The sequence below is a fragment of the Podarcis liolepis genome (assembly GCF_965112155.1).
Source record: "Podarcis liolepis genome assembly, chromosome: 13".
NCBI lineage: Eukaryota > Metazoa > Chordata > Lepidosauria > Squamata > Lacertidae > Podarcis > Podarcis liolepis.
The window spans coordinates 55,016,411-55,034,738 of record NC_139573.1 but is presented as its reverse complement, the minus strand read 5'-3'; the positions used below and the strand labels follow the sequence as shown (position 1 = coordinate 55,034,738).

The 18,328-nt window shown below is 43.7% G+C and overlaps 1 protein-coding gene across 4 annotated transcripts in view; it reads left to right on the top strand.

The window, feature by feature from the left end:
- The window catches only part of RECK (reversion inducing cysteine rich protein with kazal motifs), a 45,998-nt gene extending 29,221 nt beyond the window's left edge, over nucleotides 1-16,777 (top strand). For all 4 annotated transcript variants that reach the window (XM_083473142.1, XM_083473141.1, XM_083473143.1 and 1 more), the window contains 9 exons: nucleotides 1,196-1,336; nucleotides 2,702-2,890; nucleotides 3,967-4,086; nucleotides 4,501-4,672; nucleotides 5,872-6,067; nucleotides 7,851-8,061; nucleotides 11,609-11,682; nucleotides 12,720-12,875; nucleotides 14,140-16,777. In XM_083473142.1, the coding sequence (XP_083329268.1) occupies nucleotides 1,196-1,336; nucleotides 2,702-2,890; nucleotides 3,967-4,086; nucleotides 4,501-4,672; nucleotides 5,872-6,067; nucleotides 7,851-8,061; nucleotides 11,609-11,682; nucleotides 12,720-12,875; nucleotides 14,140-14,355 (1,475 nt within the window). In that variant the 3' untranslated portion in view covers nucleotides 14,356-16,777. The remainder of the gene's footprint in view (nucleotides 1-1,195; nucleotides 1,337-2,701; nucleotides 2,891-3,966; nucleotides 4,087-4,500; nucleotides 4,673-5,871; nucleotides 6,068-7,850; nucleotides 8,062-11,608; nucleotides 11,683-12,719; nucleotides 12,876-14,139) is intronic.
- The last annotated feature ends 1,551 nt before the right edge of the window (nucleotides 16,778-18,328 follow it).

Below are 18,328 nucleotides of genomic sequence, written 5' to 3'. Positions count from 1 at the left end.
ATTAGTCACGCACCATCCCAACGTCACCTTCCTGGTTTTGCGGCTCCCAGTTTTTTTCCCCTTCGGAAACGGGTCCAAGTGGCTCTTTTTGTCTTAAAGGTTGCAGACCCCTGATCTAGTCCAACCCCCTACATGCCCCCCCCCCAACAACACAGGAAGATGAAGGGGAGTAATTGAGCTTTTTTAAAAAAACACACACAAGCATTTTATTGATGCTGATAAAGAAAAAGAAAATACTCTGAGCATGTGCAGCTTCACATTTTGATCTCCCTTAACTGGCTTAACTCATCCATATGCACAGGTAGCCTGTAAAGTGAAGCAGCGTGCAGCCTGATGCCAAGATACCTGCCCAAGGAAATCTAGGAAGGAGCTGCCAGGCACTTTACATGCACTCAGCAATCTTTTATTCTTCTTTATTGAAAGTTAGAAAAATACATAATTATGTGTGCACTCAAGACGGTGAGACATAAATAAAAGAGAGACAGCACCCGTGTAGAAGGCAAAGTAAAGAGGGAAAGGGAAGAAAACCAAAACTATACTTTACAAAGTTGTTACTGTAATTCACCAGATCTTAACCTATTACATTGTTTGTAAGAAGGGATTCCAAATATCATTGAATTTGTCCACGGCAAGTCTGTGTTTATATGCAAGTTGTTTGTATGTTGTGAGTTTGTATAGGTCTTCGATCCAATTGTAGAAGGGAGCCGCATTTTTATTTTTCCAATTCATCAGTATCAGTCTTTTTGCCCTGGTAAGGGAGCGGAGAATCCACACATATTGTCCTTTTGTAAGGCTCCATGTGCTGCGCATATGTGCCGGAGTGCTTGAGCCTTGAGGCTTTGCTCAGGTTTGCAGAGGCTTATATGCACATAGTGCTCACTTACGGTTTAGCATTACACTGGTACCTTGGTTTACGAACTTAATCCGTTGCGGAAGTCTGTTCTTAAACCAAGGCGTGCTTTCCCATAGCAGCGGGAGACTCAATTTACACTCAGCAGGAAGCGGAACATTTTCTGCTTTCATGGCAAAGTTCACAAACCAAAACACCTACTTCTAGGTTTGCAGTATTCTTAATCCAAGTTGTTCATAAACTTAAGCTGTTCTTAAACCAAAGTATATGTGAACTAGGCTACCATGTCACCACTTTGTTTTCCGCTCTGTAGATGACCTCTATTTAACTCCCTTGTCTTTTCAGGCCCAAGCACTCTAGGAAACATTGTGGATGATGTTACACACCCCTGTAACCCAAATCCTTGTGCTGCCAATCAGTTATGTGAAGTAAATAGAAAAGGATGTCCGGCTGGGGAACCTTGTCTTCCTTATTTTTGTATACAGGGTAAGTAATACAATTGTTGCACTCCCAGCTAGAAAGAACTCTGTTAGCTGTATGTAGGATTCTGATAATCCAAGAACAACATTAGAATTTTCATAATTGATATTAAGGCTCTCCTGGTTTGCCCATTGCCTAATTAACTGAGAACGGGGGGCAGAAGAGAGAGGCCTTTTCCTGTAGTGTCCTTTGGCATCCGCCACCAATAGTTTCTTTTTCAGGTGGCTTTTAGCTAGGCAATGTTATTCACGTGTGGAGATCTTTTACGGCTGTTTTTTTTAATGAATATTTTATATAATTTGTTGTTTGAATTGTTCTTTGGGAGTTATGAGAGGGAGCTGTTTTATTTGATTACATTTAACATACTCTTACTTTAACAAGTCAGCTGCCTTGGATGATTTTGTCATGTATTCTACTCAATATTGATACAGAGCAGAACTCCAGCTCATAGTTAGCAGAGTAAAAACTTAAAAACGTTGCGGGATTCCAAAAAACAGACTAAAGGCAATTGTAGTTCACCCAGCAGAGCTTTACTGCTACTGAAGGCAAACAAACATAATGGTCACAAATCCAATACTTTCAGGACTGGCACTGTCCATAAGAAATCCAGTTGCAGCAGACTTAACTTACAAGTTTAAGCAAATAATTTATAATAAGACACTTAACACTTATATAGAACAACACACGAGAAGGAAAGAGAGACAGAAAAGAATGAAACCCAGGCTCCTTCTGGCCTTCCTTTTACAGTCAGCATGACCTTGACAGAAAAGATAACAGGACCAGTTCAAGCCAGCTTCTCTGAAGGAATAACCCAAACATCATGAATTGTTTAAATTAAAAAATTGTCCAGTAGCACCTTAGAGACCAACTAAGTTTGTTCTGGGTATCAGCTTTCGTGTGCATGCACACTGTTTCTTTCACACAGAGAAGCTTCCAGAAAGAACCCTCTTGAATTAATTAGAATAGGAAAGATCTCTACACATCAGATCAATACCCTCTGTACTAAGAAATACAAAGTGACAGATTTTTTGTTTAGAAATGTAACATAATAAAATAAAATAAACCTCCAGTGAGGCCTTTCCCATGTAAATGTGTTTAAGACTGAAGTGTTAGACTGAAAGGCTAACATTTTGAACTTTATAGTAAATCCCAATGAATTCTGAGAGATTTACATGTATTGCCTTCATAAGCATGGTGGGCTTGAGGTGAGACATTGAAGGTCTTCTGTACCTTCAAATGTAAAGTAGTATGCTACACCTTTTCCCAAAATAATTTTTTACATGTGTAGTCTTTCTTGCTATGTAAAAACCTTTAAATATTTCTGGAACATAATCGTCTGTAGTTCAGTAACACTTTGCCATCTTTGCACAGGCTGCAAGTTGGGCGAAGCTTCCGATTTTATTGTCCGCCAAGGTACCCTCATCCAGGTCCCGTCCTCTGCAGGAGACGTTGGTTGCTATAAGATCTGCACGTGTGGCCAGAGTGGGCTGCTGGAAAACTGTGTGGAACTGCACTGTGTTGACCTCCAAAAATCATGCATTGTTGGAGGGGAAAGAAAAGGTAGGTACTGTTGCAGATTATTAAGCTCTGAAAATTTCCTGTTCTCTGGGCAGATGCAACTGATAGACTACATGGAATTGGCAGAAATGACTGGCAGAATCCGAGACCTGGGAGAAGAGATAGTGGAAGAGGACTGGAAGAAATTCAAGGACTATTTGCAAAAGTATTGTAAATTGTATGAATGTTAGAATGATGCAGGATATAAAGATAATATGGCATTAGTGACATAGTTGAAAGGAGTATGTAAAAATTGGTTTATAAGAACAAAGGTGAAACTTGAACAATATTATGTCAAGCTTAAATAATAGATAACAAAAGGGAAAATTGGAGACATAATAGCTGAAATGTACAATATAAAATAAGATTTGAAAGAAGGTGAAGCATTGCTGAATAGGATTTCGTAAATGGGAACACAGAAAAGGGAGATGTGAGGGAGTCAGAAAAGAGGGTTATGGAAATTTTACTCATGAAACTGAATTATTTTTTATGTCTTGTTTATGATTTTTTTGTCTTATGTCTTTTTTTTGTATGACTTTTTTGTCTTTTTTCTTTTCTGGGTTGGGTGCTTTTTCTTTTTTGGGTTTTGAATGTGAAGTTTGTTTTATTGTTTAAACTCTTAATAAATATTTTATAAAAAAAATATATGAAAATTTCCTGTTCTCTGGTAGCATAAGGAAAGGCATTTGAGAGTGCAACTCCCAAACTGGCTCAGCCTCAGGAAGCAAAGTTTATGTTGGGATCTTCAGTGTCTTAGACTTGGTGGTTGTTAAAAGTTTTGTTCCTGGCCAGCTTCCCTAGGTAGGTGAAGTTATATACGTGAGGGAGAGCAAGGAGTCCAGAGTAAATGTGGGCACCTTGGGGCCTTTCCCCCCCCGTTGCTTTTTCTGAGGAGGTGCAGGGTGACAGAGCAGTGGCAATAGTTCTCTTGCCTGCCACCTTTCGTCTTTGTCCGGCTATTCCTCTTTCCTCCCCCTGGGACCTTCCAGTTGGAGAGTTTTGCTCCCTGTAGGGTGCAGACTGTTGTTTCTGCTTTTCCCTGAAGCACCTCTTTATTAATGCATTTGTTTTATTTTAAGGCCACGGAAAACCTTTCAAAATAGGTTGCAATGTCTGTTCTTGTTTTGCTGGGAATCTGATCTGCTCCACTCGCCAGTGTCTAAATGAATACAACTCAGATGATGAGCATGACATTACAGGTAGGATTTTTGTGTGTGTGTGTGTGGTGCATTTTATTTTCTGGCTGTACTTTGCCCAGATATTCCCTGTAGCAACTTTTTGAGGCTGCTATTGAAGACAGTTCAGTGGCTTGTCCAGTATTCAGAATCCAGCAGTTAAATGCAAAGCAAATCCCATAATTCTAATAATAAATGAATGTTCATATCTTCCTGTAACAGATTTAAAAAAGAAGAGTCATGCTCCCAACACAGCTGTGCGATTAAATTCTTTTATTTCAGTGGGCTTAAGTGTGGTTAAACTCTGTGTTGGATCATGGCCGTTCAAATCAGGCTTGCTAGTCTGCGCTTTTGCTATAGATATTAGGAGAACACACCTCAGAATTCCAGCCTCTTTGGGAATCTGCAAGTTCCTAACAAAAGCTTTAACTCTTTCAGGTCTGCCATGTAACTGTGCTGATCAGTTTGTCCCAGTGTGTGGACAGAACGGTCGTACCTATCCAAGCGTATGTATAGCACGTTGTGTTGGGCTTCAGGACAATCAGTTTGAATTTGGATCCTGCATCTCCAAGGATCCTTGCAACCCTAATCCCTGCCTTAAAAATCAGAGGTAAATATTTAAGAAAATCTGTAGCACTCTAGGAAATTAGCTTGCTTATAAAAATTCAGTGTAGAAATGAAAAATCATGGGAGACGAGAGAGGCAGGTGTAGCTAGGCGTCTCTCTGGGCGGACCCTGAGAGCCTCTTTTATTGAATATTACAAGCATTGCCAAAGTGTGCCTGTGGCTGATTGGTTGATACATACACACAGAAACTTGTGATTGGTTAACATAAGTACTAAGGCGGGAATTACATGTGAAAGGTGGGGATTACATGTGATCATTTATCATTGATGGAGAGAAGGCTGAGAATCGGAGTTAGAACTAGACAGGCATGAAGCCTCCTAACTGAATTGTAACTAGGGATTAATTGGCACAAACAATATAACAATCGGGTTCTATAGTTATGGTCAGCTAGGCATGGAGAGCAAGTACAGTTTGTTTTCCATGAGCTTGGGATGTCTGTTATTTAATGATTGATCATAGCATGTAACAATGTAATCAGGTTCTGTAGTCAGCTAGGCGTGAAGAGCAGGTTCGCACAGTGTGTGCAAAAGCAGGGAAAAACCTAGAGCAAGACTTCTCAGAAAGCAAGAGAAAAAGAGGAGCAAAACTTCCCCAAAATGGAGCAGTTTTATGCAGAAAGAGACTAACAGTTATGTGCAGAAAGAAGACTTCCCTTTAATTCAGTTGTGCCATAACATAATTTGGCTTACGTACAGACAAGGATGAATTCAAACTAGTCACCATATCAGTCAGTAGGTGGTCTGCTTAACTTGTACATCACTCATTTTCAAGAGGAGATTTCGATTTTGCCCATTTGTTTTTTCTTGCAGTTTCCTTCCTATTGTGTTATTTTTTGTAAGTAATTGGTTGCCGTACATTTGCTATTGGGAGAGTCGTGAGAGGTCCCACCTCAGAGATTGTGATCTTTCACCCCATCTTCCTGCACCCTGGAAGTGAAGCATACAACTACATATGCAGTGCCCTTCTGTCTACAAGAACAACATAAATTCTTAGGTTTATAGAGGGCTGGAATTCTTTTTGTGCTTGTAAAGCAACTGGGTACTTAAATATTTTTGGCACATTACTTTTCTGCCACTCTTTTGGGGCCAGTGTTAACCTCTGCTTTTTCCAAAATTATCTCAATCTGTGTTTTTTATATTTTTGGAAAAATAACAAATAACATGTAAATATTATTTAATCCAGATGTATACCAAAGCCACAGGTTTGCTTAACGAGTTTTGAGAAGTTTGGATGTAACCAGTACGAATGTGTGCCCAGACAATTCAGTTGTGGTGACCAGTTGCGAGATCCTGTGTGTGATACAGACAATATAGAATATAGCAGTCCATGTGTTCTGCACCAAAAGGGGAAAAGTGTATCATACAGAGGTCCATGTCAGGTATGGAATAATCTTTCACATTACTTAAATATGGTTTTTATTGTTAAATAAAGGTGGACCCAACCAAACTTGTTCCTCTCTGGGTCATTTTTCCTGCTTTGTGCTTCCTCTGTGTTATATTTAACCAGGTGAGAGAATCTGAATGCACCATATATTTTATTAAAAAGGCATTTATTTGCACTGTGCCACCTGAGCTGAAACTGCTAGTCACTATGGATAATGGCACAGTCCTTCTGGGGCTTTGAGGTGTCAAATTACTGATTTGGAACTTCTGTTACTCCTCAAACTCCATCTTAATTTTGATATTTATAGTACTACTATAATGGTAGAAACCAAAGTATTGGGAGTATTAATACCACCTAATATCTGTTAGTTGGTTATACAATTTCAGACTGGGTCAGGTGTTTGAATCCACCTCCATAAAAGTGTTTCTCAGATGTGCAGAAGTGCATGTTAAAGACAAAACTAACTTTCAGCCTTCTTACAAGTTTTATACATGTAAGGAGTATTCTATTTAGGGGAGTGTTCATTCATTTGATTCTCCACCTGTACTCAAATAGTATAGCTGAGCATCATCTTGGGCATTTTGTCTGCTTTCTCTCTGTGGCTTTTAAAATTATTACTGTTGAGCCAACATGTAGCCATGTCAAACAGCCCATTGGGGCTCCCTGTCAAAAACATAGGTATTTTTATGATGTCCTGGGGATTGTAAGAGATCATACTAGCTAGGAAAAAGATACCGTAGTTTTTGCTCTATAAGACTCACTTTTTCCCTCCTAAAAAGTAAGGGGAAATGTGTGTGCGTCTTATGGAGTGAATGCAGGCTGCGCAGCTATCCCAGGAGCCAGAACAGCAAGAGGGATTTCTGCTTTCACTGCGCAGTGATCCCTCTTGCTGTTCTGGCTTCTGAGATTCAGAATATTTTTTTCCTTGTTTTCCTCCTCCAAAAACTAGGTGCGTCTTGTGGTCTGGTGCGTCTTATAGAGCGAAAAATACGGTAGTTTGCAGTGTACAGTTGAAAGCAATTCAGCACAGTATTGTAAGAAGGTTCTTCAGCTTTCCTTTGTTTCTGGCATCCTTCACTATTTTAAATTCAGTCAGAGCTTTTTTTCCACAATTCTTTTAAAGTTGAACTACTGTGACCTGCAGGCATTCACAAAGCCTAAAGTAGGGTCAATGGCAGCGTAAAACAATGATTTTACTAATGAAGTCCATAGCTTTTCACTTTCTCAGTAGGCTTAGAGAAGTTTTCACAGAACTGCTTTTTTCCTCCCTGAAGTGGCTTATTCAAGTCACTTCCCCCAGTATCAACAGTTTCAGGCCCCACAATAGGCAGGGAACCATTGATGGTACTGCCACTGGGAGGTGCCTGGAAATGCCCTCCCTGAGATACAGCTGTTTCTCTAACTTTTAGGAAGAACGTTAAAACATTCCTGTTCCCCCAGGCATTTGCTGGCTGAAAGATACAATTTCTGGCAAGCTTGACATTGTTAACTGTGAGGGCATGTGACTGCTTTAGGCATTTTCAAATGTTCATGTTTTTAGATGTTTCAAATAGATGTTCATTTTATTTTTAATAGTATTGATTTATCACTTTGGCATTTGCTAGCTTAGGTTATTTTGGGAGAAAGGTGGGACAGAACTTTAATATATTTTTATCCAGTTTCTGGTAATTGTATACAGATAGTTTGCTGAGTAGTTTCAGAGATTACATTATGCATTTAATTTGCTATGAACTGTAGATCTATACTGTTTCCATTTTCCGCTTTGTTCCATTTTCCAGTCATTTTGCAAATCAGTTGATTTGGTATGTGGCCATAATGGTGAAACCTACAACAATGTGTGCGCTGCGTATTCTGATCGTGTGGCTATAGACTACAAGGGACCTTGTCAAGCTGTAGGAGTCCTTTCTGACTACAGTTATCAAGGAGAATGTGCGTCTGTTACATGTCCTCGTCTTGCAGCAACTGGATACAAGTCAGTAACCCCACCAGGTCAGAAAACGGATATTGCTATTCTGAAAGGCAGCCATAGAAAAGGAGTGGAGTGGGACCTATTAGAAGGAGCATAGTTTTGGATGCCTTGCTTACCTGTATTAGATTTCCTGATAGACAGTGAACCCATAATCATACGTTTTCTGTTTTCACTTTGGGGGAGGTATGTGCACAGAGTGGCCTGCTCTCCAGTGCAGTCTTTCTCCCCTCTTCTGTGGAAGAAAAGCAATCTGACAAATCCGGAGATGGTTCTCACATTGCTGTGTAAATCTGAGGATTCAAGAGCAGTTCAGCACAAGTCATGTACAGAATGGTGCCCATCCTGCAAGCCAACACCATACAAATTTGCCCTGTGTAAAACTGATGTGCACTCAAGCCCTGGCTTGTGCTTGAGTTACAAATGTTTAGAACAGAAGTAGTCGTAGAATCCATGAACTGTTCATTTTCATTCTTCTTTCAACATATTTTTAACCTACTAGAATCTGCTGCCATAAGACATGTTTATAGGTATTAGCTTATATGGTATAAGATTAGAGAATTAGACCTGCTAAGGAACTATGGGACATGGGTGGCGCTGTGGTCTAAACCACTGAGCCTCTTGGGCTTGAGATCAGAAGGTCGGCGGTTGGAATCCCCGTGACGGGGTGAGCTCCCGTTGCTCAGTCCCTGCTCCTGCCAACCTAGCAGTTTGAAAGCACATCAAAGTGCAAGTAGATAAATAGGTACCGCTCCAGCAGGAAGGTAAACAGTACAGTGGTACCCCGCAAGACGAACGCCTCGCGAGACGAAAAACTCGCAAAACGAAAGGTTTTTTCGTTTTCGAGTTGCCTCGCAAGACGAATTTCCCTATGGGCTTGCTTCGCAAAACGAAGCTTGCCCCGGGGACAGCGGATCTTCTCTTTGAAGCAAGGGGCCGCGGGGAGATAGCGATCTCCCTGCAGCCCCTTGCTGCAAAAGACCGGGGGAAGCGGGGAAGCGAAGCGCTTCGCTTCCCGCTTCCCCCGCACCTCTTCTAAAGCAAGGGGCTGGGGGGAGATAGCGATCTCCCCGCAGCCCCTTGCTGCAAAAGACCGGGGGAAGCGGGGAAGCGAAGCGCTTCGCTTCCCACTTCCCCCGCACCTCTTCTAAAGCAAGGGGCTGGGGGGAGATAGCGATCTCCCCCCAGCCCCTTGCAGCGAAAGACGTCGGGGGAAGCGGGGAAGCGAAGCGCTTCGCTTCCCGCTTCCCCCGCACCTCTTCTAAAGCAAGGGGCTGGGGGGAGATAGCGATCTCCCCCCAGCCCCTTGCAGCAAAAGACGTCGGGGGAAGCGGGGAAGCGAAGCGCTTCGCTTCCCGCTTCCCCCGCACCTCTTCTAAAGCAAGGGGCTGGGGGGAGATAGCGATCTCCCCCCAGCCCCTTGCAGCGAAAGAAGTCGGGGGAAGCGGGAAGCAAAGCGCTTCGCTTCCCGCTTCCCCCGCACCTCTTCTAAAGCAAGGGGCTGGGGGGAGATAGCGATCTCCCCCCAGCCCCTTGCAGCGAAAGATGTCGGGGGAAGCGGGAAGCGAAGCGCTTCGCTTCCCGCTTCCCCCGCACCTCTTCTAAAGCAAGGGGCTGGGGGGAGATAGCGATCTCCCCCCAGCCCCTTGCAGCGAAAGATGTCGGGGGAAGCGGGAAGCGAAGCGCTTCGCTTCCCGCTTCCCCCGCACCTCTTCTAAAGCAAGGGGCTGGGGGGGGATAGCGATCTCCCCCCAGCCCCTTGCAGCGAAAGACGTCGGGGGAAGCGGGAAGCGAAGCGCTTCGCTTCCCGCTTCCCCCGCACCTCTTCTAAAGCAAGGGGCTGGGGGGAGATAGCGATCTCCCCGCTTCCCCCGCTTCCCCCGACGTCTTTCGCTGCAAGGGGCTGGGGGGAGATCGCTATCTCCCCCCAGCCCCTTGCTTTAGAAGAGGTGCGGGGGAAGCGGGAAGCGAAGCGCTTCGCTTCCCCGCTTCCCCCGACGTCTTTTGCTGCAAGGGGCTGGGGGGAGATCGCTATCTCCCCCCAGCCCCTTGCTTTAGAAGAGGTGCGGGGGAAGCGGGAAGCGAAGCGCTTCGCTTCCCCGCTTCCCCCGACGTCTTTTGCTGCAAGGGGCTGGGGGGAGATCGCTATCTCCCCCCAGCCCCTTGCTTTAGAAGAGGTGCGGGGGAAGCGGGAAGCGAAGCGCTTCGCTTCCCCGCTTCCCCCGACGTCTTTTGCTGCAAGGGGCTGGGGGGAGATCGCTATCTCCCCCCAGCCCCTTGCTTTAGAAGAGGTGCGGGGGAAGCGGGAAGCGAAGCGCTTCGCTTCCCCGCTTCCCCCGACATCTTTTGCTGCAAGCGGCTGAAGGGAGATCGCTTCTCCCGGTGCTCCGAAGCCGGGCGGGGGGCATGGGACACCTCCCGCCGCAGCGGGGACACCTTTTGAAGGCAGGCGGGGGGGGGGCAAAGACTTTGGCCCCCCGCCCGCCTTCAGAAGAGGTCCAGTCGGTTTCCCTAGGAACGCATTAATTGATTTTCAATGCATTCCTATGGGAAACCGTGCATCGCAAGACGAAAAAACCGCAAGACGAAGAGAATTGCGGAACGAATTAATTTCGTCTTGCGAGGCACCACTGTATTTCCGTGCGCTGCTCTGGTTCGCCAGAAGTGGCTTAGTCATGCTGGCCACCTGACCTGGAAGCTGTATGCCAGCTCACTTGGCCAATAAAGCGAGATGAGCGCCGGCAACCCCAGAGTCGTCTGCGACTGGACCTAATGGTCAGGGGTCCCTTTACCTTTAAGGAACTATGAGAGAATTGTAGAGTTGGGGCCCCAAGGGTCATCTAGTCCAACCCCCTGCAATGCAGGAATCACAGCTGAAGAATCCGAGGCAGATGGTCATCCAACATCCGTTAAAAAAATTCCAATGAAGGAGAGTCCATCGCCTTCTGAGGGGGTCCGTTCCACTATCAAACAGCCCTTACTGTTAGAATGGTCTTTCTTTTTTATCTTTTTTTAAAAATGCATATTTATTATTATTATTATTAATTACGTTATTGGGTTTTTTTAACAGTAACATGATAAATACATCCGAGAAAACAAAGCAAAACTTGGTCGGAATATTCATTCTAATATTTAGTTGGAATCTCTCCTTTCTTGTAATTTGAATCCCTTAGCTTCTTTCTACCTCTGTCTCTGTCTCCCATGTGACAGCCTTTCAGATATTTGAAGGCGCTATCATGCCACCTCTCTGTCTTCTCTCCTCCACCGTTCCTCATAAGGCTTGCTTTCCAGACACTTTATCCCCTTGGTCACTCTCCTCTGCCTGCACACATTCCAGCTTGATGACATGTATGCAGCTGTGTCCATGAAAGGGCTGTTGCCTTCACGTTTTGCATCTGGTTGATCACTGTGTGAAGCAGGATGTTGGGTAGATGGGCCTTCAGTATCCCCCACCAGGATCCTGACAGTCCTCTGGCATTTTTAGAGAACTCATTATGAACCCATAAGCTGCACATTCCTTTTACAAGTCACTCTACTCTGTCTCTCTCTGGGGGTTTGCTTGTTATGCAGGAGCTTGCTGTTCTTTGTATGCTGCAATACTCAGGGTCTTGTATGATAAAGAAAAGCTGGATACCTTCGCCAAGGTAAGTACCTCAAGTTTTCTTATGACAACTTTATAGTACTATACGGGGCTTTTTTTCAGCCAGAAACTCTCAGGTGAGCGCCACTACCATTCTAAGAGAATGAAGGAAACCTTCAGAGTGAGTTCTGGCACCTCTTTTTCTTGAAAAATGGCACTGGTATTATGGCTGTAGTCCAGCACCCAGTTCTGTCTGAAAAGGCATTCAATGTAATTTACAACTGCAATTGAAATGGGGTGAGTTCAGACAAGGCTTTACTAGTGGATGCTATGATCTTAGTCATAAATAAAAAAGGGACGCTCTTGCATGTGCACTGTGCAGCCTATATCTGCAATGCGGGTGGATATTGAAGGCTACCTGCCAAGTGATTGCCTCCCATAGTGTGTTTATAACCACTTGGTATGCCAGACACCCAACATTCTTGTAGTGAAAAGGAGGACTTTTCCCAGTCCCCAGATCACAAGATTTGTTTATATATTATTGAGTGTGGAGTTGTCAGAAACGTGTACTTTCTGTAATGGATGAAAAGTTAGTAGAGTTAGGAAAAACGATGCCTTTTGCATCTGAAAAGATATTTGTACAGTGGTGCCCCGCAAGACGAATGCCTCGCAAGACGGAAAACTCGCTAGACGAAAGGGTTTTCCGTTTTGGAGGTGCTTCGCAAAACGAATCTCCTATGGGCTTGCTTCGCAAGATGACAATGTCTTGCAAGTTCCTGTGGTTTTTTCCCCCTCCCCCCCTTTTTCTAAGCTGCTAAGCCGCTTATCAGCTGATCCGATAAGCTGATAAGCCGCTAAAAGCCGCTAATAGCGCTAATCCGTCAATGGGCTTGCTTCGCAAGACGAAAAAACCGCTAGACGAAGAGAATCACAGAACGGATTATTTTCGTCTTGCGAGGCACCACTGTACTCACTTGGCAAATCTCTATTGATGGGAAATGCATCTTTTTTCCTAATGATACCAGCTTATTATCTCTCTAGCAGATTAACACAATTTTGTAAAATGTCATTAATGGTACAGAAATTTCATTCTTCTTCCAGATAATCAACAAAAGGCCAATCACTGTACTTGAAATACTTCAAAAGATCCGCCTCCATGTGTCTGTGCCACAGTGTGATGTTTTTGGATACTTCAGCATAGAATCTGAAATCGTGATCCTCATCACACCTGTTGATCAGAACCCTAAGCCTCTTCAGGTATAATTCACCATGGGGGGCGGAGGATTGCATGGGGCTTTATCTATCTTGTTAGGCATAAATGTTAATAATGAAACGCTGCAAATATATAAGAACGAAACAGCTTAGAGCTCCAACCAATTGCTCCAATGAGTTAATTAGACTCCTGTGGAGACCATGCACCAGAGCAACTCTGTCTCACACCTGCTTCCTAAAGCTGAAACTGGGCAGATGCCGTGGAGCTAACTACTAATCCAAAGACTGGGAGACCACCACCAGGAAGTGATGCTGACTGTCCATCACTGACTGGAACAGAATCTGGGTCCTTGAGAGAGTTCTGGTGTTAAATCATATCCATTCCATCAGAATCTGGGCTAGGATCAAGAAATCCACTTTTTCCAGTGTCTGTATTGAGGATCACAGAATCAGAGAATTGTAGAGTTGGAAGGGACCCCATCTAGTCCAACCCCATGAAATGCAGGAATCTCAACTAAAGTATCTGATGGCCATCCAAACTCTGCTTAGAAACCTCCAAGGAAGAGAGTCCATTACCTCCCAGTGGAGTCCATTCCACTGTCAAACAGCTCATACTGTCAGAAGGAATCTTCTTTCTTGTAACATGAAGCCACTGGCCTGAGTCCTCCCCTCCAAAGCAGGAGAAAACAAGCCTGGTCCCTTTTCCATGTGGCAGCCCTTGAGGTATTTGAGGATGGCTGTCATGTCTCCTCTCAGTCTCCTCTTTTTCAGGCTAAACATACCCACTCCTTCAGCCGTTCCTCATCAGGCTTGGTGCAGAATCCCAGTTCTTTTTAGTAAGAAATGAATAAAACTCAGAGTGCCTCTGGTCTAAGAAACAAACAAACTGGTTTTATGGTTTCTATAGCTAGCAAATTGTGAACCACTTTTATGACTAGCTGATGCTTATCGGGATTGCAGCAGATATGTTCTGAGGTTGTCTTGCAAACTCCAAAGTATAAACTCAAGAAACTGACTTCTATACCCAGTCTTCTGTCAGTAATTTATCCTGGGGTACCTAACGTGGTACTCTGCAGATGTTGTTGGACTCCAGCTCCCATCAGCCCCAGCCAGCATGGTCACGGGTTACAACTGATGGAAGTTGTAGCCCAACAACGCCTGGAGGGCACCATGTTCTCTACACCTGGACCAGAGCATTTAAGGATGCCATCTGAAATTGGGGGAGAGAGGATAGGTTAAGGGGGAAAATGCTATTGGATGTTTTATGCAGTAGAAAGATACTTTGGAAGCTCACTCTTCTTTTCCCTAGATTGAAGCCTGCAATAAAGAAGCAGAAAAGATAGAATCGCTGATCAACTCTGACAGTCCTGCTCTAGCATCCCATGTGCCACTTTCAGCACTTATCGCGGCCCAGGCGGAAGTTTCACGCAAGATGTCTTCTTCTTGCAGCCTGGTTATGCAAGCACAGTGTACTTTCTTCTGGAGCCTTGTGCTCACTTTCACAGCCACAATATTTAATACGTAGTGGCAAGTGAGGTTTGTAATTTGATTTGCGAAAGACATTCAGAACTTAACGGTGTATTAATAATGTAACATTAATAATGTTTCCGAGAGGAAACTATATGACCAAAGTGATTACTCCACCCAGCACCAGCAATAATGTACAATTTACCTGGGAGACCGATTCCCCCTGCCCTGAGTTGAAGGCTCTCTCTCTGGTGTGCACATTCGTTTCTTTTGATCCTCTTGTCATTTTTGGTCAAACAGTTTTGGAGAATTTTGCAATGCTTCAAAAATCAGGAAAATGTGTTGAGTGAACATGGTAGCAAGACAAAAGAAATGACTGACTGGACAGTTAAAGTGCTCTAGCATACCGCTTTCAACTATATGGAAGAAAAAACATCCTCTGTCTCAAGCCTTAAGCTGAAGTCCCCCACTCGAGCCAGTGCTATGCTCAGTTATTTGGAAGTAAGTCACACTAAGTTGCATGGTGCTTACAATGCGGTACAAGTCAGGTTTCACATTTAGGAGCCTTGCCTTACCCTTGCATTTGTTAAAACAGGGATAGGGAACCTCCAGAATTTGTCAAACTACATTTCCTGTCATCCCTGGCCATTGACCATTGCTGGCTGGGGTTGATGGAAGTCGGTATCAACAACATGTATAAGAAGATGGTGAGCAGAACTATCACTGCAGTGGAAACAGAAGTTTTTCACTTCCTGTGACTTCCTGTTCCTTTTGAGTGGAGGAGGCCAGCTAGTGACTGGGGAGGCTTGGCTTCAGGGGACTGCAGCCTTCCCACACTAGCTGGCCTCCTATCTTTGGAGGGCTGGAAAACAAGACAAAATAGGTCTCATGGAGCATACAGGGCTATGCATTCCTCCCTAGATCAAAAGTTGGATGAAAGTGTGCACTTTTATCTATGCAGGGGTGGCTTGGGAGCACATGTCCCTGCCAATGTTCCTCCACAGCCACATAGATAAACTACACACACAGAGCAGCACCCTAAGCTTACTTATGGGCCTGCTAGATTGGTCTCTTGCTCTGTCCAGTCCCCAGGGACAGAACACCTGTTGTGAAGGCAAAGTAACTGTTGGATCAAGGAAGCTATTTTGATTTCCATGTAAGAGGAAATTGTTATGCAAGTTCCCCCCCCCCAACCAAAACTTTGCAATAATGTTATACAATATTTGTCTATTACTAAGAGGAGGGGTGGCTAACGACCAACCCTGGGGGGGGCGCAGGTGCAGTCCCCAAGCAAATTTATCTGTGCTCCCCAACACCCTACCAATTATGCTGGCGGCAAACGCCAGGAAGCAGTGGGTGGGGATAATGCAGACATGGAGCTGGGGTGGGCAGAGGTTTAAACTTCCCCAACTGGCCCTGATGTGGAAGATCACCCCTCCCCAGTCAACAGATCAATAAGTTGATGAGTGAGGAGCAGGGAATAGCCCTTCCCCGTCAGCTGGTCTAGACGGATCAGCCAAGGAGAAGGGAGGCTCTCTGCGTATGCATGTTTGTGTGCGCATGTGTGAGTGTAGGGTGGCCACACCCACTATTGCCATGCAGCCCCGGGTGGGTTGGCCAGAAGTGAATGTGACCCTCAAGCCAAAAAAGATTAGCAACCCCTGACTTAGAGGTATATCATTCAGAATATTTTAAAACATAAATTTCTAAGTGAAACAAATTGCTGCTACTTAACTTACCAAAAAAATGAACTGAATAACTCAACTGTAAATACATTCTATATTTTATTATGAAGAATATAGCCATGAGCCTAATTCTGCAAAGAGTAGCATGTTTGTGTAAAATTCTACATGCAAAGAAGGGTTTTGCAGTGTGCCCCTCCCGCAATGTCAATCATGTTTTAAGCTAGCATCTTTCTTACATAAAAAATGTATGCAATATACAGATGCAAATGCAGTATTCTCTTGACCCTTTTTTTATAGAAACAAAGTTATGAAGAATTCAAGCTATTTATATGTCATTCTAAATATTACAGTATTTGCATACTATCTAAATTTACACTTTAGTGTGTTCATATTTTATACAAAGTATATGTTTTAATTCTTGGGGCTCAATCAGTGGGAAGATCTCCGGTAGAAGCCTATTTGAAGTAAATCTGAGCTCTTGCACAGCTCCTGTTCACTTCAGGAGGACATTCCCAGGAGACCCACCTGCTGGCTTGTGCCCTGTTCTTGTGCACCTGAACTTTATCTACATGAAGTATTTTGTATCAGTATTATGATAGCCAACTTTTGAAGTATATACAGGTTGCATCGTCTTTGCCAAATTGTTGAACTTTAAAAGGAGGAACTGAAAATTAATTTCAACGTTTCTGTGTCGTCAAATGTCGTGGCAAGTGTTTTGTATTCTTACAAAAAGGAAAAAAGTCTTTGCAATGCAATATGAAAACCTTTATTTTAATAAAAATATTTTTTATTTTCTCACGTGTCCTTTAAAAATATGGCAACTTCATAAAAGGTATAAAATGGCATACTTGAATATTGGAGCTTTCATTTCTATAAAACAATAGGCAGCTGTTGGATAACCAGCATCTTCTCTTATGCTGCGGGAGGAGACCCAAAGGGGGGAAAAGGACCATCACGTATTATTCTGCATCAAAGCAACAGCACCCCAGTCCACTATGTGAGATGGGCTGCTTCACCGAATAGGGACTAGTGCTAAAGTGAGCACAGTACTAAAGGAAAAATCTATTATGCGCATTCGCCCTTAAACGTGTGCTCTGAACTGCATTCCTACTGCTATGGGTTGGCTGGTTTCACCTTTTACATGGAAAGGGGAAACAGTATTGTAGAAAATCTGGTGAGTAAAGGAGGTATGGAATGGCAAGGCCTCAGAAAAGAGCTATTACCTTAGACATGCAGCCAAGGGAAACTTGGACCCTGTAACTTTAATACATGTGTTAAGAGAAATTTCAGCAGATGCTGTTTCTCATGTTTACTTGTTGCCCCTTCAAATCATAGAATCATAGAATCATAGAGTTGGAAGAGACCACAAGGGCCATCGAGTCCAACCCCCTGCCAAGCAGGAAACACCATCAGAGCACTCCTGACATATGGTTGTCAAGCCTCTGCTTAAAGACCTCCAAAGTAGGAGACTCCACCACACTCCTTGGCAGCAAATTCCACTGTCAAACAGCTCTTACTGTCAGGAAGTTCTTCCTAATGTTTAGGTGGAATCTTCTTTCTTGTAGTTTGGATCCATTGCTCCGTGTCCGCTTCTCTGGAGCAGCAGAAAACAACCTTTCTCCCTCCTCTATGTGACATCCTTTTATATATTTGAACATGGCTATCATATCACCCCTTAACCTCCTCTTCTCCAGGCTAAACATGGAGATCCTTTTTCTTTCCCACAAAATCCCAGTTATTAGCAGTAAAGAGCCCTGTCCTTTTCTGCATTAACTCTCACTGCCCAGTGTGCAGAAAAAAAATCACTTCATTCCACAGGCCAGGGTGGAACTGAAGAAAAAGCTAAAAACCTCTGTGTCAGCTGATTCCTGAGAGCTCAAACATTCTCTGAATGGATTTTAGGTGCTGTTCTGCTCTTTTAGCATCTTCCTATCCATAATACGTAGCACTTCAGCCCCCTGCCCAAATGCTGATTCTGAAATTTGGCTCAGGAGCAGCCTCAGAGCATGAGGAGCTGAAGTGAAAAGTGGGAATGTTTCCATGTATGAGTTTAAGGGCTTAGGTTGCATGTGTAAATGTGATTTGGAATTCAGTATGATTTCAGGATAATTTATGAACTATTTTGACAAAATATTTAAAAACACCTGTTAGCAGTAGCTCATTTCCCCCTCCAGGACATTAAGGGATTGTGGGTTCCATTGTACGTTTTGCCCTTCTTTTAGCAGAACAATGGGTCAAAGGCAAACAAGGTTTCAAGTTTGTATAGGGTGAAACAGGGGTAGCTCTGTCGTTTTCCAAGCAATCTATGGTCCCCCTATGCTAGTGGCTGCTAATACTGGTATTATT